Source organism: Cervus elaphus, chromosome 6 (assembly GCF_910594005.1).
Source record: "Cervus elaphus chromosome 6, mCerEla1.1, whole genome shotgun sequence".
Classification (NCBI taxonomy): Eukaryota; Metazoa; Chordata; class Mammalia; order Artiodactyla; family Cervidae; genus Cervus; species Cervus elaphus.
Window position 1 is genome coordinate 472504 of NC_057820.1, and position 24581 is coordinate 497084.

Below are 24581 nucleotides of genomic sequence, written 5' to 3' on the forward strand. Positions count from 1 at the left end.
CTGGGTCATGAAGATTTTTTTTGTACAGTTCTGTGTATTCTTGCTACCTCTGCTTAATATCTTCTGCTTCTGTTAGATCCATACCATTTCTGTCCTTTATTAAGCCCATCTTTGTATGAAATGTTCCGTTGGTATCTCTAACTTTCTTGAAGAGATCGCTAGTCTTTCCCATTCTATTGTTTTCCTCTATTTCTGTGCAATGATCACTGAGGAAGGCATTCTTATCTCTCTTTCATATTCTTTGGAACTCTGCATTCAAATGGGTATATCTTTCCTTTTCTCCTTTGCCTTTCGCATCTTTTCTTTTCTCAGGTATTTGTAGGGCCTCCTCGGACAACCTGTTGTGGGGCCCCACCCTAATTACCCCCAAACCTGACTATCCCCAAGGGCCCAGCCCCAAATACCATTCCATGGAGGCTAGAGCTTAATCAGTGGGAAAATCAGTGTTGTTGAAGCTACCTGGCTTCTGCACTTTGTGTGGGAACCTAGGCGAGCGGCTGAATACAGAGAGCTGCCAGGTGTCTCAACAATTCTTTTTATAATTTTATTTATGTTGTTTTATTTTTGACTGCTCTGTACAGGCTTTCTCTAGTTGCAGTGCACAGGCCCCTCATTGCGGTGGCTTCTCTGGCTGCGGAGCACGGTCTCCAGGTGCGTGGGCTGCAGTAGTTGTTGCAGCACACTGGCTTAGTCACCCCAGGGCATGTGGTTCCCAGACCAGGGATGGAGCCCATGTCCCCTGCATTGGCAGGCAGATTCCCATCCACTGCTCCGCCAGGAAGTCCTCTCCCAACGCCTTGTCTTAAGTCCCACTGCAGGTCCTTCTGTTGCTGCTCTGGCTCGGGGGCGTGTGGGGGTCGTCTGCTGTCGTGCTTACCACTCAGTCCCACGCCAGCAAGCTTGAGTGTTGGCCCCAGACTTTGGCTGTTACAGAAAATACTTCTGCGAACATTCTCATCCACGTGTTTGGACACACACGTACACATGCCCATGTGTCTGCTGAAGTAGAACATGCTGTATTCACTTCTAGAAGATAGTCCCAAACAGCCTTCCAAAAATTCACACAAAAATAAAGGTCCATGCTTCTAGCTGCGGTGCAGGAGCCTTGCCAAGTCCGGGCACCGGCAGCCTTTCTGGTAAGGTGCAGAGCGTCCACGTGGCTCTGGCTCTCGCTGTGTGGCATGGCAAGGGAGGCCTGCACCTCGCAGGACCTCCGTCCCATCTGCAGCACCTCCTGTGGGGCGCGCTTAGATGCCTCGCTCACCTTCTATTCAGTCCTTTTCTTATTGATGTGTAGGAGTTCTTTATATATTCTGGAGATAGCTCTTCTGTTGGTTACAGTCAATTCTCAACATTCTCAAAGCTGTTCTCTCTGTGGTCTCCAGGAACTCTGACTCACCTTTCCTGGGTCATACCGTTCTCCCCGACGCGAGTGCGCTGTCGGTGGCTCGGCTGCACGGACCCCGCGGGCAGCACCATCGCGCGGCCTGGATGGAGCCCACCCGGCACATGGGCTCCCCCGTGGGGCCCGTCTGGCCTCCTGCGAGCAGGTCACTGGGTGTGACAAGCTCTCGGCGGGGCCAGGAAAGCCACAGAGTCACCCCTAGAAGCACGAGAGTGGAAACGTGCACCGCGGGGGCAGGAAGCTGGCTCTTCCGGGGAGGGGGCGGGGGGGCACGTCCATCAGCGGTGCCCTCGCAGGCCCCCCAGTGCCGATGGCGTGGACAAGCGCGGCCTCGCAAGCAGGTGGGCTTGCAGAGACAGGACCTGGGAATATGGGGAGGGGCCACGTCTGCACCCTCCCCTCACCTGGCTGGCCTTCCACCCGCTCAGTGGTGAGCGGCCTGTGTTTCCCTCTCAGCCAGTCGGTCAGCCTTTGCCTTCTGGGGAGGGCCTCTGCGTCCTGCTTGAGCACTGCCCACACCGAGGCTGCCACGTGCCCAAGTCCCAGGAAGAGGGCAGTGCGGTGCGAGGCGCGTCACCACACGGCCAACACGTGACCGGGTCAGTGTGGGGCTGGGCCTGCCCAGGTTCCGGGTAGCCTGAAGTCAATGGGACCCTAACTCAAAAAAGGCAAAATCGTTTTGATAAAATTAGGAACATACTTATTCAGAATGAGAGGGAAAAAATCATAACAAATCAAACATGTAAAAAACCAAGAAATGGCACAAAACATCACAAAATCTAGAAAAAGACAACTTTTACTCATAACTGCCTGCTACCCCACTGTGATTCTTCTCTCATCTACGGTTTAAAAGTGTTTTTGGCTGCACTGGGCAGCTTACAGGATCTTGGTTGTCCAACCAGGGATTGAGCCCTGGCCCTGGACAGTGAAAGCTATGGGTCTTAACCACTGGACCACCAGGGAATTACGTCAGCTGCATTTTCTTATTGTCTCTCTTTATAACAGTATCATAGTCCAGGGAGAAAAGAGAGAGATAATTTAGTTCCTGTGGCATAACTGATCAGAAAACAGTGATGGTGGCTTTTTGGGTTTATTTGCATATTTATTTTTGGTTATGCTGGTGTTTGCCCTGTGCTCTGCCTTTCCTGGTTTTGAGGAGCAGGGGACACTCTCTAGCCGCAGCTCGTGGCTTCTCACGGCGGGGGATCAGTTGTGGAGTAGGGCTCTAGCAGCTCCGGAGCTCTGGGTCAGGAGTCGCGGCCCACAGGCTTCAGTCACTCCGAGGCATGCATTATCTTCCAGACAAGGGCTCAAACCCAGATCCCTGCGTTGGCAGGTGGATCCTTATCCACTGTACCACCAGGGGAGTCCTGTGGCTGCTATTTCACAAGAGTTTCTGCTTGACGAGTCATTGCTGGTTGTATCATATGAACAGTTAGGACTGCTGAAACACCTGGAGAGAACTTGGTCAACTTCTCTCATCTGTAAGCTGGGAAGCCTCAGGGCTGCGTCCTTTCCTTGGGTCGTGACTAATCTAAATGACCCGGCCGATCTGACGGAGCTCCTTACGTTATGTCCTTGTCACTGGCCATCAGGGACCACAGTATCTTGTGGATGTCAGTATTTCTTGTTAAGTCAGGGGATGTTTAATCCTCTCCCAAAGCTGGTGTGATTCACGCCTTCCTGCTGGGCAGCTGTGATAGGAGTTCCTGGAAGCTGTTTTCTGCTCCAGGATGTCTGGCCATGACTTCCCAAGCAAGTGGCTTCCCCACTGACCCCCAACTGATGTTCCCACAACCAACTTCCCCTTGGCCAGACCCCCAGAGTGCCCCCCAGGATCACTCCAGCCAGAGGGAAGCGTGACGGGGCACCCGAGAGAGTGTAGGAACTACTGTGGTCACGTTGCCTTCATTTAGCAAGTTTTTAAAAAAATATTTTTTTTATTGAAGGATAATTGCTCTACAGAATTTTGTTGCTTTCTGTCAAGCCCAACATGAATGAGCCATAGGGATACATATGTCCCCTCTCTTTTGAGCCTCCCTCCCATCTCCCTCCCCATCCCACCCCTCCGGTTGATACAGAGCCGCTGTTTGAGTTTCCTGAGCCATACAGCAAATTCCCGTTGGCTGTCTACTTTACATAGGGCGTTTAGCGAGTTTTGCAAAGCCTCGTGGGCATGTGGCCAAGGCCCTGTGTGAACCAGGCCGCCGCGTGGACCCTCCCTGGGTGTCTCTGTCCCTCTTTGCCCACTGCCACGCAGTCCCACTGCGCCGGTGTCACGGTCCAGTCCCGGCCAGCAGGAGCCCCTGTGTGTGTTAAGGCTGTGGGCAGGTCCGCGTTCCCGCCCAGTGACTGAGCCCTGTTCTCGGCATTCTGGAGCCCGTGGCCCCTTCCTTCGTCGTCAAGAGCCTCAGCACGACATCTCTGTTCAAAGCTTTGTGCCCAGGGTTTGTTTTAATCACATGTGGTAAAGTGATGGGGACACTGCCTGTGGATGAAGAATTTATCATTCACGTTGCTTAAGAGAAGGGGCGGCACGTCCAGAGTAGAGGTTTGGGTCAGGAGGCAGAAGTGAAGAAAGCGTGGCCCAGAACCGTCGCAGGGGTTGGCAGGAAGGAGTGGTGTGCTGCACAGGACCATGGAGGAAATTCAGGACTGGGTGGCTTGAGTGATCCGGGCAGGCCTGAGCACCGGGGCAGCCCCTGGTTGTCCAGTGCCAGCCTGGGGGTGATGGGGGGGCATATTGAGGCACCGCGTGCACGCAGGTGAAGGGGCCGACTGGGGTGAGGGCTCTGGACCCACCCATCTGGGGAGGGGCGCAGTCCTGGGGGGCGGCGGCTCCAGGACCAAGGCCCCAAAGGCCGGAGCACCGAGAACACAGTGAAAGTGAAAGTTGCTCCATTGTGCAGGACTCTTTGCGACCCATGGGGACTCCCCAGGCCAGAATACTGGAGTGGGGCGCCGTTCCCTCCTCCAGGAAAGAAGAACACAGGAAATAAGCAAAAATCGTCAGTGCAGTCAGACATGGATGGGGCAGATAAAAGCAAACCGTTCTTAGTTGCTTACAGATACAGGCCAGGACTCATTTAAGAGAGAAAACAGACTTTTGTTTAAGAGAAAGAAGAGGGGGAAAGCCTGCTGGTGCTACTGGCAGGAACCCCGGCCCACTGATCAGCCAGAGACTGTGACGAGAATCCTAACAGAAAAGTGAATGAGTGAACAAACGAAGAAGGAGAAAAGACCGAAAGGCAAAAACCAACCTAAGGGCATCGAGGGGAGAATGAAGCCTAATTCAGCCTGTTCTTTCCCCAGGAAAATTTCAGGTGGACGAAAACCACGCCATGCCGCAGTGGTCCCGCTGCTGGGCCCACCCAGAACTCTACAGCCTCTGCACCAAGGCCTCAGCTGCCAGCAACTAGAACGATTTCCTCTCCCACTGCTGGCGCCACCCCCAGGGACAGCCCCGCCGCTCCAGGCTGCCCAGGGCAGGCCTGGCCCCGAGCCCACGACCGGAGTCTCAGTGAGGGCGTCCCTGGACTGTGCAAAGGGTGCTAGCGGCCACACCCCGCCTCCCGCCCTGTGACCCCGCTGCCCCTGGCCCTCAGCCCTGGTGATGGAAAGACCCCGAGCTCAGCCCACCAGCGGCAAGGCCCCCGAGTGGCCCATTCCCACGTGATAGGAGTAAGGGACTTTAGGAATCTCTGGTCTCACATGAATACACTGAAATCCCACGTGTCTCCAGGTGCACGAAGGCCACGCATGGGGTCAGGGAGAGCTGGTTCTTTCAGGCTGACACACACACACACACCCGGGTCACTCTCACAGCCCGGCCCCAAGGGCACCCAGAGGGCTGAACTGAGACGCAGACGGGCCTCCTCGGGCAGCCTTCTCCAAACTCCAGTCCAGCAAGTGGGCCTCCAGAGGGTCTCTGTCTCGTTCCAGGCCTTAATCTCCCGTCATTCAAGTGCCTTGGCCAACTCACCCCACGCCAGCTTCTAAAGCTTTCCACTGCCCTTTCCTCTGTTAAAGGGGACACGTCCTGCTGCTGGGCACTGGCGACGCCCTGAGCGTGGGATCCTTTAATAATGCTCCTCCCCTTGCGGCCTCCCCACGTGGGCCTGCCTCTTTTTTCCAGGATCTGTGTCCTTTGGTCTAACCGCGCCTGATTAAAACAAGTCCCCAGGACGGAGTTTAGGACAGTCTTCAAGAGGCTTTCTCTTCTGAAGTCCCCACGGGGCCTCTGTTGTGTCAAATCTCCCCCCCACCCCGTCTCCCCCCGACAAGGACATTAGGGCCCAGTCAGATAATCCAGGATCATCTCCTCACTGTAAGACCCTTAACTCAATCGCAGCTGCGAAGTCCCTTCAGGGCAGCAGCCCCACTCAGGGCACGGGGTGGCCAGCCGCTCGCGCACTGCCATGCCCCTCGCAACTCCTGGCAACTGTGGTCAGGGGCTTCTGTCTCGGGATCTGTCTCAAGTCTCACAAGCACTCTTGCGTGTGGGCATCGCCCTCCATCGGGTTTGTGGCCAACAGACCTTTCTGCCACATGTCCTTCCTTCTGTGAGGATGCCTGACCTCCTGGAAGGACACCAGTTATCACCAAGGAGGGTCAGTGGTGACGACCGTCCTCAGAGCTGGACCCTCAGAATCGTCTCTTTTGACCTCATCTCAAAGCACACTTTTTGCTGGATTTAAACGACCTGGCTGACAGTGACTGACTTTGTTTTCCTTTCCTTTCTGTTGGCTCTGGTAGCTTCTGCTGGAAGGCCAGGGCTCCTTCTTGCTGTTTGGCTCTTTGAGGTAATGGATCCTTCCCCCTCTGGCCGCATTGGAGGCCCCCCTCTGGCTGTGCCGTCCGCGCTTCACCTGGACGCTCCTGGGTTCTGCTGCCTTTGCCCTTCTCCTCCGGCTATGCAGCTCAGCTCCATGCAGTGGCTGGATGGTGTTGGTCAACTCTTGGAAAGCGATCAGCTCCTCTCTGTCTTCACCCCAGGGGACAGTGGAAAAGGGTGGACTCCGGGCGGGTTTTGCTGTCGAGGGAGGTCAATGTGGGGGCCAGAGGCCCCTCCCTGAGCCCCAGGACGTCTGGTGGAGGAAGTGAAGTGGCACAGAAACACGCAGTGTATGTGTGTTCAAAGCTTAAATGCTTCACCACTGACCCCACCTCCCCCCACACATGGACCAGGCTCCCCAGCTGTCCACAGAGATGTCCACTGCACTTCTCAAAAGCAGCGTAGACCCCGGACCACCCCAGTTGCTTTACAACAGCTCCTCTTTCAGAAAACCACAAGTCCCCACGCTGCTCCGGCCAAATTTCTAAGGGCCACCAACCCACCTTCCAAATGGGTCCACATCTGGTCACCTCCCCGCACTGTCCAGTCTTCGCTGTTTCAGCCATGGAGCAACCACCCCGCCAGAGCGTTAGGCTACTTCCCGGCCGGCGGGGCGCCCTTCCGAAGCCCTGACACGACCGCCAAGCGCTTTCCAAGAGCGGCCCGGCGCCCGCTGAGCGGGAGGGGATGGAGGGGTCCGGTGCCCGCTGCCGGAGGGGACGGAGGGGCGCACACGGCCGGGAGGGGCTCCAGACGGGGGAGCAAGGCACTGCCCTCGGTCTGGAGACGCGCTCCAGCTTCCAGGCCCGGCCCGCAGTCCCAAGCCCACCGCCCGGGACCGTCCCCACCCGCCCCTCCTGGCCGCGCTCCGGCCCCGCCCCGGCCACCACGCCCGCCCCCCAGCTGACCCCGCCTGCCCGGGTCCTGCCGAGGTCCCTCCCCGCGCCGGCGGTCACGTGGCGCGCGACCCGGAGGCGGAACCGGACGGCGGGGCGTGGACTTCGGCTCTCAGAGCGCAGAGCGCAGAGCGCCCGGGACGTCTGCAGGGATTGGGGTGCGCCAGCGCCCGCGCCCCCGCCATGCGTCCCCCGCGCCCCTCCGGCGCGCTGCTCGCCATCCTGGGCACGCTTTGGGCGGCGGCGCTCGCGGCCGCCGAGGCCCCACACCTGGTGCGCGTGGACGCGGCCCGCGCGCTGCGGCCCCTGCGGCCCTTCTGGAGGAGCACCGGCTTCTGGTGAGCTCCGCGCGGGGACACCGAGGTCGCGGCGGCCCAGCTAGCGCCTGCCCGCCGCGCGCTCCTTCCAAATGGCCCGCAGCCTCGCGCCCCGCCCCGGACCTCCGGGGCCCCTTGTCACAGCTGGAGCAGGCGCCCCGGAGTGAGGGGGGCCGCGGCTCCCTCCTTCCTTTCAGGCCCATCCTCAAGGTGGGGCTCTCCTCTCTGTCCGCTGGCCCGCAGAGCTTTGCCAGCTGAGTAGCTGCCCCTGCAGTCAGGGCCCCAGGGTGGTCCCCAGTGTGCCTGGTCTCCCCCAGGAGTCTGAAGAGCCTGGGGGCTGCCCAGGACACCCCAGGCTGCAGGAGGGTCTGTGGCCTAGGACCGTCTCAAGGGGGCAACCCCAGCGTGTCACCTGTACCCATGCGGGGTGTCCCTAGTGGCCTCTGCCAGGCTTGGAGCTGATATCTCCCTGCCGGTGGGGCAGGGCTTAGCGTGGGTATGTGGTCTCCCTGGGAACTCTTGACCCTCATAAACCTGAGGCTTCACCCAGTCCTGGCAGTAGGGACCGGTTTATTATGTCAGGGGCAGTAAAATTCACGGGCAGAAAGGTACACCCCATCCCTTCCCTGGGTTTGTAGGTGCGGCGTGTGTGAAGGCTGTTCCATGAGCCCCTCTCCTGGGGACTGATGGCTCCACTCCCCCCGTTTTGTGTCCAGTCCCCCACTGCCGCATGGCCAGGCCGACCGGTATGACCTCAGCTGGGATCAGCAGCTCAACCTGGCCTACGTGGGTGCCGTTCCTCACAGCGGCATCGAGCAGGTTCGGACCCACTGGCTGCTGGACCTCATCACGGCCAGGTGGGTGACGAAGGGGCTGGGCCACTGGGCAGAGCCCGTGGGGGAGGTGTGGACAAGACTGAGAGGAGGACAGCGCAGCACGGGCCCCGGCGGGGGCACAGGGAGCCACTGCCCTTCTGCTTCTCGGCAAAGACCCCCTGCCTTGGGCACCGCTGGCTTCCTGCTGGAAGCCAGCCTGGAGGCACAGCTGGACCCCGCAGCGGCAAGTGGGCACTCTTGCTCTGCTCTGGCTGTGCGGGGTCACCCCGTCAGGCCCAGGCGGCAGTCATGTTGGTCCCATCTGCCTTTGGCCCTGCCAGGCCCAGAGGGGCTGAGGTACACGGTGTGAGAGACACTTGGGTGTGTGCCGTGTGGGGTTTCCTAGACAGAGACTCTCACGTCCCTGGCCAGAGCTGCCAGCTCTCACCAGGGGGGTGGGGGCTGGCAGGTCAAAGGACCTATGTCCTTTTGGCACCTTGGTTGCCAGGTGACTGCCTCAGGGTCCTCCGAGTAAGACAGGACGCCAAGTGTCAGACTGGCTCCATGGACTGTGGGCACGCAGCACTGTGCCCAGTGTGACGCTGGGGCCGCGTCTGGCTCGGGGTGCAGTGTGGGTCCTCGTGTGTGCCCAGTGTGGCCCTCAGTCCCGTTTGGGATCCCCGGCTTCTCTAGGTCAGAGGAACCAGGCAACGGAGGGTGGCCGTGGTGGGCAGTGGGTGTGGGGGCTGGCCACAGGCGCTGGCTCTGCTAGAGGATGGAGTTGGCGGCCGCCAGCTCCTGGTGGCGGGCGCGGGCCGCCTGCACGGCACAGTGCACGCTGGGGAACAGCTGCCCGTCCTCGGCCGCGTCCCCCGGGTCCTCCCCGAGGAAGCCGCCTCTTCTCAGCATGTCTGTTACCGAGGGGTTGCAGCAGGCCAGGAGCAGGCTGATGCCCAAGGCCCCGTAGTCTCGATGCAGCTCCTGCAGCGTGGCCAGGCCAGCCACGTCCAGGAACAGCAGCGGGGCACAGTCGATGACCACCGCATGGAAGCGGGTCACTGCGGGCACCAGTGAGGCTGTGCCACTCCCAGAGCTCGGGTCCCTGCCCCCCACGGGGTCTCCCTCGCTGGCCCCCACCCCGGGGCCCCTCTCCTTCCTCCTGGCGACCACGTAGCCCACGTCCAGCCCCGTGAGGCTGTACAGCGACTGCAGGAAGAAGTCCTTGTTGGCGTAGTAGAGCGGCCCTGTGAAGCGGAACACCTGCACGCCGGGCTCAGGGGCCAGGCCCTCGAACTCTGCCGGGTCTCCGTAGAAGCTGGAGCCCCCAGCGCGGGCGAGCAGGGCGGTGCGCGGGCGGCGGGTGCGGCCGGCCAGGCTGAGCAGCGAGAGCAGGACGCCGGCCAGGAGCCCAGCCTCGGTGCTGACCAGCACGCAGGTGGCCGCCGTGGCCACCCAGACCAGCGCGTCGGTGGGGCTGAGCCGCCACAGGCGCGGGATGTCCCGCACCTTGCGCAGGGCCCCACGCAGGCTGACCACGATGACGCAGGCCAGCACGCTCCGCTGCAAGTCCCGGAACAGCGGCGCCAGCACCAGGAGCACCAGCAGCACCACGGCGGCGCTAACCACGCTGGACAGCTGCGTGCGGCAGCCTGTGGCCGTCTTCACCAGGCTCTTGGCCAGGGCGGCGCTCGTGGCGAAGCAGTGGAAGAAGGCGGGCAGCACGTTGCAGCAGCCCACGGCCAGCAGCTCCTGGTTGGCGCGCACAGCATAGCCGTGGCTGCGGGCGAACATCTCCGCCAGCGAGATGGAGAAAGCGGAGCCCACGAGGGCCAGGGAGGCAGCGTCCAGTGCCACCCGCCACATCAGCCCCAGGTCTGGCACCCGAGGCGCCACGAAGCCAGTGGGGATGTCGCCCGCCACGCTAGAGCCGAAGCGCTCGTGGAACTGCCCGAGGTGGGACACGAGCGTGGCCACCACGATGACCAGCAGCTCGGCGGGCAGCGGCACCCTCAGGCGGTGCTGGAAGCGGTCCGAGAGCTCCTTGGCGGCCAGCAGCACGGCCAGGCACACGGCACTGGTGAGCACATCGCACAGGTTGGCCTGCCCAGCGCCACGCAGCAGACTCAGCCATGTGCTGACCACCAGGCCCAGCCCCCGGTGCCGTGGGACCCGCACACCCAGCAGGTGCCGGATCTGGGAGGTCAGGATGGTCACCGAGGCCCCCATGGCGAAGCCGTCCAGCAGCGGCTGTGAGAGGAAGGTGGACACGAAGCCCAGCCCGAGGATGCCCATGAGAACCTGTGGATGGAGCATGGCCGGGGCTGCAGGTGGATAGCCCCACTCCCGCCCTCGCACTGCGTGTCTCTCTTGGGGCCCCCACGCGAGGTGGCCTGCACACGCGTGTGCGCACACAGGCCCAGCAGACACTGGAGCAGATGCCGTGGCTGCGGGGCTCAGCATGGTCTCACGCACATGGACTCTGGGCATCAGAAGGCAGCGCCACCCACCTCCCAGGAGAGCTGAGGGCAGGGACTGGGGTGGCCTTTGGGAAGAGGTGATGTGGAGTAGGTGTCCTGGTCCGAGGAGGCCTTGGGAAGGCAGGCAGGCCCCAGGGTCCCAATTGGGACAGGAAGCCAGGGGGGACTTGGGGCCAGGTGGGGCAGTGGGGCATGCCTGGGCCCAGAGCCACAGCCCGTGGCCGTCCGGACAGGCTCCCTGTGTGGGCGCGGGTGCAGCACCTCACCTGGTAAACCCCAGCCACCAGCGTGAGGGCCGTGGCCACGCGGATGGCATAGCAGTCCCGCCCGCAGTCCTGCAGCTCAAGCACTGGCACGGTGGCTGAGTTGTTGAGACTGCTGCAGTTGGCCCCGGGCCCCGGGCCGTCCTGGGAGGGGTCGAAGCCAGCCAGCAGGAGCTCACGGTCCACCACCTGGCCCACCATGAGGCAGAGCAGGCTGAAGATGCCCACGGAGACGTGGCGCGAGGTGCCCATGAGAAAGTAGATGAGGTTTGCAAAGAAGGACGTGTAGAGGCTGTAGATGGGCTGCAGCCCGGCCAGCAGCGAGTAGGCGATGGCCTGCGGCACCAGGATGATGCCGATGACCAGCCCGGACATGACATCGCCCACCAGTGCTTCCCGGGGCCGGTACCCGCGAAGCCAGCAGATGGCGGGGAACAGGGCCTGCAGCTGCGCCCAGGCGCCCTGCAGGCTGCAGGCGCAGCTCCGCCGCAGCCCAGCCGTCAGGGCCTCGCGCAGGCCCGGGGGCGGTGGGAGGCGCCGACGGACCAGCACCAGCTGCCCACCCTGCTCCATGTTCTCGGAGGATGCTTCCATCGTGGGGCCCCGGGCCCCCTGGGAGAACCTGCAAAGTGGGTGGAGGTGGGTGTCACCGTCGGGGAGGCCAGGCTGTCAGGGTCAGGGGGCCTCGGAGCCAGACGCGCAGCCGGACCGGACCCCCTGTGCCCACGCAGCGCCAGTGGCCTGCGCCCACACCAGAGGCCACTCCGCCCGCCGTCTGGACACCTGGCCTGCACCAGCAGCTGCAGCCGCACAGAGGCCAGAGCCCCAAGTCCGCGCTGCAGCAGCTCCTGCCGCGGCCCGGTCCTCAGGCAGACCTGCATGTGCAGTGCATCTGGGGGGCAAGTGGGGCGTTGCGCCCGCCAGTGAGTCCTGGGCGGCAGCCCCCTTTCCCAGCGTGAGTTAACGCTGCTGAGTTCTGGCTCAGGCCCCACGGGCACCATGGGAAGCGCGTGCCAACCATCCTCGCAGTCCAGAGGGCAGCCTGCCGCCTGGGCCCAGCCCGACCTGCCACCTGCTCAGTGAGCACTGGGGCACTGTTCACAGCTGCACTGAGGGCCCTCCGGCCTTCCGCTCTTGACGTCCCCCTCATGACGGTCTCTGCCCACTCAGAGCCTGGTCACCCGGGCACAGTGCACACGGGCCTGGAACCCGGGGCCTGGGAGCGGCCTTGCGTGAGGAGGACACGTGCAGGCCCAGGCCTGCCCTTCAGGGCACCACACGGGGATCCCTGGACACCCTGAGCTCAGCCAGAATTCTCGGGTCCAGGGGCGTCGGTTGAGAACTGTTTGAATGCCTGGGAGCGCACAAAAGAGACCTCGGGGTCGGGCCTTGCCACTCTCCAGATGGGGCGCTGACCTCTGCTGTGGCCAGGTGGGCCAGAGCCCTGCTGTCCTGCAGCGGGCCCCAGGGGACTCTTACCTGAGGGACCCCCTCCCAGGCTCCGCGGGTAGTTCAGGCCTGGCGTGTCTGTCCCGGGACCCTCTGGCTCAGTCCGCGGGTGGAGCGTGCGGTGGTGGGCTCAGGCTGAGCTGGCCCACGCTGACCAGCGGTCAGTGGTCTGTGCTCAGCATCTGACTGCCCAGCTTGCTGGGCTTGCAGTTAAATCATTTACTCCAGAGACTGCTGAGTCACAGGTTTCCCCAAGATGAGTGTTACCTGAGCGGCTAATCCCGGGAGTTGTTCTATAATCAGAGGCTCAGAGAATGACAATTGTGTGGGCCTTTCATAAGCTTCCAGTCTCCCGGGAGTGGGGCTGCAGGTGCGGACAGGGCGGCTAGGGTGGGGGCGGGGGTAGCCAGCGGGTGAGCTCTTGGCTCGGGGCCGAGTCCACGGCTTCCAGGACCTGGAACGTGGGTAAGGGTGGGGGTCTGCGGGAAGGATGTGTCCCCCAGCATCGTCCCTGGATGTCCTGTTTTCCAGGAGTTGGGTCTGGTCTGTGCCGGAGCTGGCTGGGCCCCAGGCAAATGCGGCCCAGCTTCTGCTCTGGGTCGCAGACTCCAGGGTTGCCGGTATGGGGATCCGATAACCAGCCGAGCGGGTCCTTCCTGCCCGGGGTTAGTGGGGGGAGGGGGGGCCTTGGATCTGCCCTCTGGAGCCCAACCCGCTGGCTCTCAGCCAGGTGCTGACCCTGTGTTGAGGGCGGGTGCCTGGCCTCACCACACCTCAGTCCGCTCCTCCAGGGTGGTGGTACTTGCATCTCGGGGCCAATGGGAAGGTAAATGGTCGGCTTAGAGAGCTACCCTCATGTCCCACGCACAGTAAACTGAGTGTGCTGCTGCTTTAAAGGTTACTCAACCTCAGTTCTCCCACCTTGAAAAGGAACATGTGGGTGTCTGAGGGGCAACGTGGGGAGAGGAGCCTGTCTCCTGGGCCGTGAGTGTCCTCCACCCCGGGGCGCGGGCCGGGGTCGCTGTGATGGGGCTGTAAGGCAGAACTGGCCTGGGCCCGCTGTCCCTCGAGGCCCCAGGTGGGGGGCGGGCAGAGATCTCTGAAGGTTCCTAACACACTCGGCCTCACTCTGGGACCTTCCTCCAGAGCCCCCTGAAAGGTGTATCCTGTTCTCATATCCACAGCCTGGCTGGGGAAGACTGGAGCCCCATTTGGGGGCAAAGATGGGGGTGGAACCCCAGGATGGGCGGGGGAGTGCCCGAGAGTGAGAGGTCTCCCCACCCCCGCAGAAGCGGGCAGTGTGGTCAGTGCCCAGGCCCCACTGCTCAGCTCCAGACACAATCCTTGTCCTTGAGGACTCTGCCAGAGCCTGGACCACCCCAGTGCCCCCCACCCACCGCTCAGCGCGCCCCCCCACCCCAGCGTGCCCCCCCACCCCCCAGAGTCCTAACCAGGGCCCACTCGGCCCTAGTGGGGAGCTGTTTGCCCAAGGATGTGGTTTATTTACAGGAGCCACTGGCCAGTGAGCAGGCAGGATGATTCACAGCTGCCCAGGGGCAGATAAGAGTCCTCTCTGGGCTGGAGAGAGTGTAGCCACCGGGTCACAGTGCTTATCTTATCTTCCAACTGGCTACCAGTAGTGCGGGAACTGCCACGTGGGCAGAGGTGGAGCTGGGGGCCTCAGCCTGGGGAAGAGGAGCTCCGCCCACCCTGGGAGTCTCCTTGGGTGGGGGTAAGGCCCAGGCTGTGCACACGGGGAGTTCCTGAGTGCGGGGAGGGGTGGTGGTGGGATGTGATGGGCCAGGGAGCTGGTGCGGGGAGGGGAAGGGAGGGGAGCCTGGAGGCAGGAGGGCGTTCTGGGGACCGACCACATGTGGAGCACGTGCTGGGGGCTGGGCAGGTGGAGACGCTCTGGGAGGGCTGTCCTTCGGGCTGGCCTGGCTGTCGTGGTGGTGGGGTCGGGCCTTGTACTCCCCCAGCCCCTGCGTCTAAGCAAGTGAGGAGATACAGCTGAGGCTTCATTCCTGTCCTTGGAGAGACCGGCAGGACCCCGGGGGCCTGAGCCGTGCCCCCATCTGACCCCTGTGCTTTGAGGCCCATGTTCTTTGCTGTCGTCAGAGAGGGAACACAGGCACCGCCTTGGGGCCCGGGGCCTTGCTGGCTGAACCCCACTGCAGACTTTTCTGAGCGGGCAGGAGACAGCAGGGCCCTCACGCGTGGCTGGCCCGCAGAGGGCACGGGATCTCCCGCGCCTCGGCCTGCGGGAACCGCTCTCCGTTTGCCTCCTCCAATCCTGTGCACACAGTTGTTTCTTTATTGGTGGTCCTTAAATCACCGTCTCCATAGCTGAGTTCACGTATTTGGAAAGGAGCTTTGTATCCCACGGCACGTGAGAAGAGCCAGCCCATCCTCACCTCCAGGGCGCAGCTCGCGGTTCCTCTCCCGCCCGCCCAGTCGGCCTGGCGGCCCCCTCGCAACCCCAACCCGGACCGCACTTCCCGGCCTCAGCGCTGGGCGCTCTCTGCCCCGCCCCGCGCACTCGCCCACGCCGGCCCTGCGCGTCCCACCCGCACCGAGCAGGGGCGGCCTGCGCTCCCGCCGCGTGCATTTCCACACATGCTCTGCCCCTTGCCCCCGGCCATGAGTGCGACCGCACCCCGCACCGCCCCCCAAGCCGAGCAGCCCCGGCCCCCACCCTGCGCCCCCGCCTGCCCGCGCATCCCTTCCCGCACCAGCAGAGGAGCACCCCCACCCGGCGTCCCCACTCTTCCACGAGCGAGGCCTGGGCCCCGCCCCGCGGACGCGAGCACTCACCGGGCCTGGGCACCGCCCGCCGGGTCCTCGCGGCGCATGCGCTCGGGCAGAGGGGCGGGGGTGGGCTCGGCGCCGCCCGGCTGGCCTCCTGAGCGGTGAATGAAGCCGTTCTGCAGCCGCCGCTGTGCGCCAGCCGCGGCCCTGCCCCCTTGCAGGAGCGGAAGGCGACCCCGCCTGTGCCTCCCACCCAGGACTGGCCCCTGTGGGGCGGCAGGGTGGAGAGGCGCTGGGGCGACTGCGTCGGTGACCCCGGCCCCTGCAGGGGGGCGCTGGGCTGGGCTGCGCGCTGCAGCGCTGGCTCAGCCCTCTCGCTGGCTGTGATCGCTCCTATTCCTTCCCCGGGGGGGTTGAGACGGATGGAGACCTGGGCACCACCAGTAGAGCCCGAGGGCCGCCCCTCCGGGATTCTGGGCCCGGGATCCCTCCGGGATTCTGGGCCCGGGATCCCCCCAGTGTTGGGTCTTTTGGTCCTTGAGGAGCAAGTGTCCCGACCCCCAGGGCATTTCCGGGAGCCGACACCGGATGGGTCAGCGGACTCTCAGGTCCGCTCGGAGTAACGGGCTGGCATCGGCCCTGCGGCTGGGGCTTCCCTAGCGGCACCCTGCTTGCCCGGGACCAGAACGCGGGAACAGCATTTACCCGAAGCCTGCCTCGCTCGCGGGATCCACAGAGAGAGCCTGGCACCCGCGCCTCAGCGTCACCCACCCCCACCTGCGGGACTTTGGAACCTGTACCTTGCCGCGCATTTAATTTTTACCCTATCGCTTAAGGCTTTTTCCGTTTGCCGCTGATTGTGACCTTTGGAGGGGGGAAGGGGCGGATCACCGCTGCGCACGTGTCGTGGGGCTGGCCCCCCAGAGGCGGGAAGACTGGGCCGGACGGGAGCCGGAGGCACCTGGGTGCGTGGTGGCTCGGCCTTGACTTTGTGTAGAGAAGACTGGGAGGCTGGAGGCCCCGGAGGGAGGTGCTGACTTGCCCAAGCGCTCGCTCTCCGTCCGGGGCTCAGCGCTGGTCAGTCCAGACCGGTGTGAAACAGACCAGAGCAGGTCAGGGCCGGATTCCCCCGGACTTCCCCCTCGCCCCGCCTCTGCCGCCGCCGCTGGGGGCGCCCCTGCACCTCCCGCTGCGATCTGGACCCGGCGGGCCTCAGACCCTCTCTGCTCTGCCCGCCCCGCACGCCTCGGCATGCCCACCGGGCACAGGCTCCCTCGGCCAGCCCCTGAGCCGGGTTCCCCTCGGATGCTCACCTCTGCGCCACACCAGCACGCCAAGGCCCATCTTACTCAGCTTCCCGCTGCCTGCCCCTGCCCGCTGCAGCCACCCCCACCCAGGGCCTCAAGCGAAACCCCTTGGCTGGACTGCCCTCCTAGCTCACCCTAGTCAGCGCGCGCTGCCCCTCCACCTCCTAAATCCATCCGCTCCAGCTCCCTCGTGTTACCTCCACACCACCACCCAGAACTGTGGTCTTGGGGTCATTATGTCAGTGTGGGCTCAAAAATGGTAACAAATGTCCCACTCTGGGAGTTGATTATTGGGGGCGGGGGCTGTGTCTGTAGGGCGGCAGGGGTAAAGGGGAAAGTCTCTACTTCCCTCTCATTTTGAATCCAAAGTATGCTAAAAAAAAATTAAATCTCAAAAACATATGAAGGGAAAAAAAGGGGCTCACATTGCTTCTCAGAGTGGGAAGAGGCAGGGGCGCTGTCCATGGTGCCTCTCAGAGGGGGAGGGGCAGGGGTACTGTCCACTGTACCCCGCAGAGGGGGAGGGGGCAGGGGAGCTGTCCATGGTGCCGCTCAAAGGGGGAGGGGGCAGGGGCGCTGTCCACGGTGACTTTTGGAGGGGGAGCGGGCAGGGGCTCTGTCCACAGTGCCTGAAAGAGTGGGGATTGCACGGGTACTGTGTTCATGGTACCTCTCTGAGTGGGAAGGGGCAGGAGTGCTGTGTCCCCAGTACCTCTCTGAGTGGGAAGGGTGATGGTACTGTATTCATGGTACCTCTCAGAGTGGGAAGGGCTGGGGTACTGTGTTCATGGTACCTCTCTGAGTGGGAAGGGACAGGGGTGCTGGGTCCACAGTACCTCTGAGTGGGAGGGGGCAGTGGTACTGTCCATGGTACCTCTCACAGTGGGAGGGGATGGGGGTACTGTGTCCAGGTTACCTCTCACAGTGGGAAGGGGCAGGGGACCTGTCCATGGTACCTCTCAGAGTGGGAGGGGATGGGGGTGCTGTGTCCATAGTACCTCTCACAGTGTGAGGGGCAGGGGTACTGTGTCCACAGTACCTCTCCAAGTGGGAAGGGCAGTGGTGCTGTGTCCACAGTACCTCTCACAGTGGGAGGGCACAGGGGTCCTGTGTGGCCAGACCCAGGCCCCCGGCCCCAGGAGGTGCAGGATCCGGCAATGCAGCATCCTGCCAGGCCCACCGCACAGCCTCCCCCTTCCTGTGAGCTGTCTTGCTCTCCCCGCCTCCACTTGTGGTACCTTTTCCCAAAGACCTGCCTGCCCCCTCCCACTCTGAGCCCCCTGCTGTTCTGAGCCCCTGAAGGCTTGAGGGTGGGCTTCCGGTACAGACGCACTCATGCATACTAGACTGAGTGACTACTAGGCTCACATACTTATTTTCTCAAAGGAGAAAGGCCAGTTGCGCCTGGAGCCTAGTCCTGCAGGGCGCCCCGCCGGTTCCCGAGCTGCTTGAGTGTGGCTGCCGTTTCAGCCCCTGGACCAGCTCCCCCGCCTGACACTGAGTGTTGTTCCACAGGGGGCTGGCCGGGCAGGGCCTGCGCTACAACTTCACCCACCTGGATCGGTACCTGGACCTTCTCAGGGAGAACCAGCTTGTCCCAGGTAAGCTGCCACGTCGCCCTGGTGCCGCTGGCCTCCCTGTCTCTCCTTGGCCTGGTTCTTCTGGGTCCTCCTGGCTGCCCACTCAGGGCTGCCTCTGTGCCCACCTGGCTGCGCCAGGCAGGTGAGCGGTGGGACGCCACCCTCGTTGCTGCAGGCTTTGAGCTGATGGGCAGCCCCTCTGGACGCTTCACCGACTTCGAGGACAAGCAGCAGGTGTTCGAGTGGAGGAACCTGGTCTCTCTCCTCGCCAGGAGATACATCGGTGGGCGGGGCACATGCCCTGTGGGGACCGGGCGGGCACTCCTGGGCAGGTTGCCCTCCATCCCACCCCCACCCCACCTGGTTTTCTCATGAAGTCACCAAGCCAGGGCCTCCTGATGGGGGAGGGTCCGGGCGGTGGGGGGGGGGGGGAGTGAGGCCCGCGAGCTCCAGGGACCCAGACCCTCCCATCACATCTGAACCTCCCAGCCATGGTTGCCCCTCCTTGCCCTGGAGGGCTCCATGAGCTGGTGACAGCGCCCCAGAGGAGGGGCCCTCTTGCCACAGCGAGGACCGTCTGCAGGTAGGTATGGCCTGGAGCATGTTTCCAAGTGGAATTTTGAGACATGGAACGAACCAGACCACCACGACTTTGACAACGTGTCCATGACCTTGCAAGGTGGGTGGGCCGGCCTCTTGGGGTCCTGTGGATCCGCGAGGGCTTGGCAGCGGGCCCCTCTGGCCAGGAGGTGTGGACTCTGTGTCCTTCCCGCCCAGGCTTCTTGAACTACTACGACGCCTGTTCCGAGGGTCTGCGAGCAGCCAGCTCGGCTCTGCGCCTGGGCGGCCCTGGAGACGCCTTTCACACGCCGCAGCGCTCGCCGCTCTGCTGGGCCCTCCTGGGGCACTGTAACAACGGCAGCAACTTCTTCACCGGGGAGGTGGGTGTGCGGCTGGACTACATCGCCCTGCACAAGAAGGTAGGCCGGGGACCCCGCCCTTCCGGCCCCGCCCGCGGCCCCTCAGCGGCCCTCCCGAGGTGCTCAGGCAGCCGCTCGCAGGGCGCGGGCAGCTCCATCTCCATCCTAGAGCAAGAGGCGGCGGTCGTGCAGCAGATACAGCGGCTCTTCCCCAAGTTCACGGACACCCCCATTTACAACGACGAGGCCGACCCGCTGGTGGGCTGGTCCCTGCCGCAGCCCTGGAGGGCCGACGTGACCTACGCGGCCATGGTCGTGAAGGTGGGCCCGCCCCCCGGAGTCCCGGGTGGGAGGGGCAGACGCCCCACCGACACGGTCCCAGCCGCCCAGACATCCGCAGGTCATCGCGCAGCACCAGAACCTGCTGCTGGCGAACGCCAGCACGGCCGTCCGCTACGCGCTCCTGAGCAACGACAACGCCTTCCTGAGCTACCACCCGCACCCGTTCTCCCAGCGCACGCTCACCGCGCGCTTCCAGGTCAACAACACGCGCCCGCCGCACGTGCAGCTGCTGCGCAAGCCGGTGCTCACCGCCATGGCGCTGCTGGCCCTGCTGGGTGAGCGGCGGGCCGCCCCGCAACACCTGCTGCGAGAGGGGGATGTCTCTCTAGGCTAGGAGTAGCCTGTGCAAAGGCCCGCGGGCCAGCGGACCCTGCCGCGGGGCGGGGAGCTCTTCTCTGGCCCCTCCCCGCCCCATTCCTAGCTCACGGGCCGCGGAGGTTGTGCGTGACCTCCCCCGGAGGGCGAATGGTGGGAAGCCCGGCCCGGGAGGGCAGAGCGGCCACGACCCCCGTGTTGACCGGCCCTGCGTGCCTGCAGACGGCGAGCAGCTCTGGGCCGAGGTGTCGCGGGGCGGCGAGGTGCTGGACAGCAACCACACGGTGGGCGTCCTGGCCAGCGCCCACCGCTCCACTGGCCCGGCTGACGCCTGGCGCGCCACGGTGCTGGTCTACGGGAGCGATGACACCCGCGCCCACGCCAACCGCACGGTCCCCTTGATTCTGAGCCTGCACGGGGTGCCCCCAGGCCCCGGTGAGTAGGGGTCGCGGGGAGGGGACCCCGGCCCTGGGGCGGGCGGGGCCTGGAGGAGACGAGGCGCGGCCCCAGCATCTGGCTCCGCAGAGGTCGTCTTTGTCCAGCTGTACGTGGACAACTGGCTCTGCAGCCCCTACAGCGAATGGCGGCGCCTGGGCAGGCCGGTCTTCCCCTCGGCGGAGCAGTTCCGGAGCATGCGCGCGGCCGAGGTCCGCGGGAGGGGAGGGGAGGGGAGAGGGAGGGGAGGGGAGAGGGAGGGGAGGGGAGAGGGAGGGGGGGGGGGGGGAGGGGGGGGGGGGGGGAGGGGGGGGGGGGGGGGAGGGGGGGGGGGGAGGGGGGGGCGGGGGGGGGAGGGGAGGGGAGAGGGGGGGAGGGGAGGGGAGGGGAGAGGGAGGGGGAGGGGCGCCTCCCGAGGTCCGAGGGTCCCGAGGGCCCGACTCTGTCCCCAGGACCCTGTGGCCGTGAAGCCGCGCCCCTTCCCCAGCAGCGGCCGCCTGACGCTGAGCCCTCCGCTCGCTCTGCCCTCGCTGCTGCTGGTGCACGTGTGCGCGCGCCCCGAGGAGCCGCCGGGCCAGGCGAGTGGCCACTCCCCCCCCCCCCCCCCCCGGCCCCGACCCCACCGCCCGCCCAGGGCGCCCCGAGGAGCCACCGGACCAGGCGGGTGGCCGCTCCCCTGCCCGACCTCGCCGCCCGTCCGGGGCTCCCCGCCCCGCCCCGCCCCGCCCCGCCAACCCTCAGCTTCGCTCCCCCAGGTGACTCGGCTGCGTGCTCTGCCCCTGACCCGCGGGCAGTTGCTTTTGGTCTGGTCGGATGAGCGTATGGGCTCCAAGTGCGTGAGTGCGGTCACCGCCCCTACTCCTGCCCCCAGACCCCGCCTCAGCCCCCAAGTCCTCCCCGCTGCAGGGCCCCAGCGCCCCTCGGACCGCCCCCCCGCAGGAGATGTCCGCGTCCCCCACACTCACCTGCCTCCACACATTGGCACCAATGCCCATGACTCTGCACCTGTCTGATGTAGGGTGGGGGCACCTTCAGGGGACCTCTGCCCATGACGCTTGTGGTCCAGCCCTCTCCTCCCAGCCAGAGTGGACATCGCCACTGCAGGGAGAGTGTTCGGGCTCTGCGCCTGACCTTTCTGCAGCCCCCCTGGACCCCAGCCCTGGTCTGACCTCCCCAGGTGCCTGTGGACCTATGAGATCCAGTTCTGCCCGGAGGGTGGGGTGTTCGCTCCCATCAGCAGGAAGCCTTCAACATTTAACCTGTTCGTGTTCAGCCCAGGTGTGCCTGCCACCTCGGCACAGTCCCTAGGGGGAGTGGGGTGGTCCAGGGCCTTTCAACACCTGGAGTCTGGGGGGATGAGAGGGGTTCAGGCTGCAGACGAGCATGTACCTCTGTGTCCGCAGACACAGCTGTGGTCTCCGGCTCCTATCGGGTTTGTGCTGTGGACTACTGGGCCCGACCAGGCCCCTTCTCCAGCCCCGTGCGGTACCTGGAGGCCCCTGCCTCTTGAGGGCCTCTGCTGCCCAGCGACTGGGCCTGTGCTGACCATGAGCCTGGGCGGCCAGGAGCCAGGCTGAGCCCAACTGCCAGCAGCCTGCCAGCCAGTCCTCCCTCTGCTGGTCCCCTCCCGCCCCTCACTCGCCCCCTTAAAGGGCCTTACCGCTCACAGTCTCGGGGACAGCCTTCATGGTGGGCACTGGGACACGCGGCCTAGCTGAGGCACAGCCATCCCCACCGGCCCACCAGAGGCCTCTGCCCACCCGTGGGAGCCGGGATTCCACTTGGGTGGGATGCGGACAAGTGTAAGTTGCCATTAGAGTGCCCACCCTGGAGTGCCCACGCTGGAGTGCCCGCCCTGCCTGTCTGGAGTCTCAGTGTCACCGCTGGGCGCAGCGGGCCCACCATGTCCCCTGGAGGGCGGGACCTGAGGCTCTGCCCAGAGCAGGTGGCCTGGGGCAGGACAGAGCCCAGGGGGGTCCTGCTTCCTGAGGTCCAGCCAGATTGGACCCTGCACCCCCCGGGCAGGGGTTTCCAGGCTGCCTGGGCCAGACTGTCCAGTGGAGAGAGAGGCTGACAGTGTCCACTCCACGGTCATCTGGGCTGCTTATCCGGCCCCAGGAGGAAACAGACCTCACCTCCAGACGAAGACCACCTAGGGGCTGGGAACGGACATGGGGGCAGAGGGCAGGGAAGCTGCAGGGTGCTGCGGAACCTGGGGCTCCTCCTCACCCCACCTGTGTCCCAGGACAGATGGAGCCCACAGAGCACGGTGGGGAGAGGCCCCCGGTGAGGAGAGGAGCGTGCCCTGCAGAAGTGGGCCCGATACCCGCCTCCTGCCTGCTGCCCTCCCGGAGCCACCTGGGCTCGGGGTGGGGGGAGGGTGCGGCGGGCCTGGCCGGGCGGATGGAAGACAAGGCCTGGTCGTCCCCCCGCCTGCCCTGGAACCCGCTGCCCTGTCCACGTGGAGCATGCAGGCATCTGGGCCCACCAGCTGTCTTGTTCTGGGTGAGGGTGTTTGTTTGGCCATTCTCCATGAGAACCCCAAGATCAGCGCCTGTCCCCTGCCTCAGGCCTTGGTGCCCAGGGCCCCTCTGTTACCAGTCGCCTCTTTAAAGGCCCCTGCTCCAGACAGCACTCACATTCTGAGGTCCTGGGGGTAAGGACGTCAGTGTTTGAACTGGGGGAGGTAGTTTGCCTGCAGCAAGCCCTGAGCCTGTTCTCTGTGGTGGGAACACCTCACCCCAGCATTAAAGCAGCCTCTTCTCCACTTGCTGGCTCGGTGGCCTGAGGACCCCAACGGTCAGGGTCCCTCTCAGCATCCTGGGAGGGGTACCGGGCTCCCGGGTTCCTTCCTCAGACACCATGCACCCCACCTACCCTCCAGGGAGCAGAGATCACCCCACGCCCCTCCTTCCGGGCACAGAGCAGTGGCCCAGGCTCCTCAGTCTCCCAGCAGGAGCCCGCTGCCGCCTCGCTGCTGGGAAGAGGGCCCCTCCTTCGGAGACAGTTGTGGCTTCTCGGCTGTCAGCGGGGATTCGGCCCTGATCCCTGGGTCTCGCCAGCACGATCAAGCCCCAGCTGTCTCCAGGGGCAAGTCACCATCTCCACTGAGATCGTGGCTAGCGTGCTGTCAGACCGCCCCCAAGCTGCTGGCATGTCCTCACCCTCCGACCGTGTTTTGGTCCTTGCTGGTTCGGGGTTGGGCTGGGAGCCGGGCTGAGAGTTCTGGAAGGCCACGTCCTTGGCCCCTGCACAGCCTGCATTGTCCCTGCTGCCGCGGCCACTGCGCGTATGTGCCGTGGAACGGCCCCGGGATGGCAGCAAGAGGCTGCCCTGTCTGGCGGTAGGGGTCCCTTCCTGGACCCGTACAGCCTTCCTGCAGGACGCAGCGCCCTCTCTGCCCCTCTCCCCAGGTGTTTGTCCCCACGTGTCCTGTCTTCATCATCCTGAGTCTGGCCCGCTGGCTGCCCTGTTGGATGTGGCCTGCTGGAGCCAGACGTGCGCCTCGGTCCTGCATGTGCGGAGGCGCTGGTGGGTGTGTGCCCTTGGACCACCCTCCAGGGTCACTGAAGGCTCCCAGAGCGGGCCCACATGGGGGGCGGGGGAGCCTCCAGGTCACACGTCCTGCTTCCAGACGCACGGGGCCCAGGCTCTGGGACACATGCTGCGGGCACTGGCTTCTCACTGGCCCCAGGGTCGTGTCCCTTGGTCAGTGGGGCTGGATCCACCCCGGAGCGGCTTCTCGAGAGCAGAGTCGGTCCTGACTGAGGAGGAGGCGGCCGTGGTCCAGGATGCTGGGTCCTGGACCAGAGCACTTGTCGGGCGTCAGCCTCAGATGCTCCCGCCAGCGGGGCCCTTGTGGGCCGTCCACCCACGGGGCAGTGGTCTGGGTCGTGCCTGGCCAGCATGCCTGTGGCCCAGGAGACGGGTCAGAATGGCGTGTGTAGGTGCAGCATCTGCTGCACCCCACCCCGAGCCCCACCAAGTGCTGGGCTCCCAGAAGTGGTTCTAGAGCAAGAGAACACCCCCACTTAACAGGACACCCTGACACTGCCAGTACCCCACTTCACAGGATACCCCAACACAGTCAGTACCTCACCTTCGAGGACACCCCGACACTGCCCGCCCTCAGACTGCAAACTCCCCTGGAATCGCCTGGACTTTCATAGGGCCTACCTAACCCCGCTGGAGGACAGTCCTTACCCAGGCCTCCAGGGTGCGTATCATCGCTCCGCCGCCCTGATTGGCATAACGTCATCGAGGAAACCGAGATCCCTGGACTGAATGAACTAAGACAGTGGGAGAGGTGGTGCGGCAGATAAGCTCTGAAGGTGAGCTGCCATGCTGGCCACCTGAGGGCTTTGCTGTTCTCGTCCACAAGGGTAGAGAAGCCAGCACTTGCCAGTTGGCTGCATCTTGGTGCCACGGGCTGTGATTTAGTCGAGTAAGGGTGCTGCGTCCAGGTGTCAGCTGACTCG

General features: G+C 64.3%; 2 protein-coding genes across 7 annotated transcripts; one reads left to right on the forward strand and one right to left on the reverse strand.

The window, feature by feature from the left end:
* The first annotated feature begins 7201 nt into the window (after positions 1-7201).
* Positions 7202-22870, forward strand: IDUA (alpha-L-iduronidase). 4 transcript variants are annotated; one of them, XR_006341715.1, is made up of 14 exons: positions 7202-7473; positions 8169-8309; positions 18027-18112; positions 18267-18374; positions 18675-18770; positions 18869-19071; positions 19153-19332; positions 19412-19628; positions 19891-20103; positions 20194-20315; positions 20556-20681; positions 20859-20939; positions 21281-21381; positions 21507-22870. XR_006341715.1 is itself a non-coding variant. In XM_043905925.1 (14 exons), exons 1-14 carry the CDS (start codon positions 7319-7321, stop codon positions 21611-21613), a joined length of 1932 nt encoding a protein of 643 aa, XP_043761860.1. In that variant the 5' UTR covers positions 7203-7318; the 3' UTR covers positions 21614-22870. The 4 variants fall into 4 exon arrangements, 3 of the variants coding, with proteins under 3 accessions (XP_043761860.1, XP_043761863.1, XP_043761862.1); XM_043905925.1 differs by having other exon boundaries at positions 7203-7473; positions 20859-20935; XM_043905928.1 differs by having other exon boundaries at positions 7339-7473; positions 8091-8309; positions 18230-18374; positions 20859-20935.
* On the reverse strand, positions 8006-16015 carry SLC26A1 (solute carrier family 26 member 1). Of its 3 annotated transcripts, XM_043905922.1 has the most exons (4): positions 15910-16015; positions 15271-15358; positions 11011-11629; positions 8006-10565 (listed from the first exon to the last, which is right to left on the reverse strand). In XM_043905922.1, the coding sequence occupies exons 2-4, from the start codon at positions 15306-15308 to the stop codon at positions 9036-9038; spliced, it is 2187 nt and encodes a 728-aa protein (XP_043761857.1). In that variant the 5' UTR covers positions 15309-15358; positions 15910-16015; the 3' UTR covers positions 8006-9035. The 3 variants fall into 3 exon arrangements, with proteins under 3 accessions (XP_043761857.1, XP_043761858.1, XP_043761859.1); XM_043905923.1 differs by lacking the exon at positions 15910-16015 and having other exon boundaries at positions 15271-15383; XM_043905924.1 differs by lacking the exons at positions 15271-15358; positions 15910-16015 and adding an exon at positions 12487-12763.
* Positions 22871-24581: the final 1711 nt, after the last annotated feature.

Coding starts and splice junctions, on each gene's coding strand:
- SLC26A1 (XM_043905922.1), bottom strand. CDS start 15,308: ATGCGCCGCGAGGACCCGGCGGGCGGTGCCCAGGCCCG. Junction 11,630..15,270: donor GCGGGCGGTGCCCAGGCCCG/GTGAGTGCTCGC, acceptor CCCACTTTGCAG/GTTCTCCCAGGGGGCCCGGG. Junction 10,566..11,010: donor TGGTGGCTGGGGTTTACCAG/GTGAGGTGCTGC, acceptor CTCCATCCACAG/GTTCTCATGGGCATCCTCGG.
- IDUA (XM_043905925.1), top strand. CDS start 7,319: ATGCGTCCCCCGCGCCCCTCCGGCGCGCTGCTCGCCATCCTGGGCACG. Junction 18,113..18,266: donor GGAGAACCAGCTTGTCCCAG/GTAAGCTGCCAC, acceptor TCGTTGCTGCAG/GCTTTGAGCTGATGGGCAGC. Junction 20,104..20,193: donor CGGGGTGCCCCCAGGCCCCG/GTGAGTAGGGGT, acceptor CTGGCTCCGCAG/AGGTCGTCTTTGTCCAGCTG.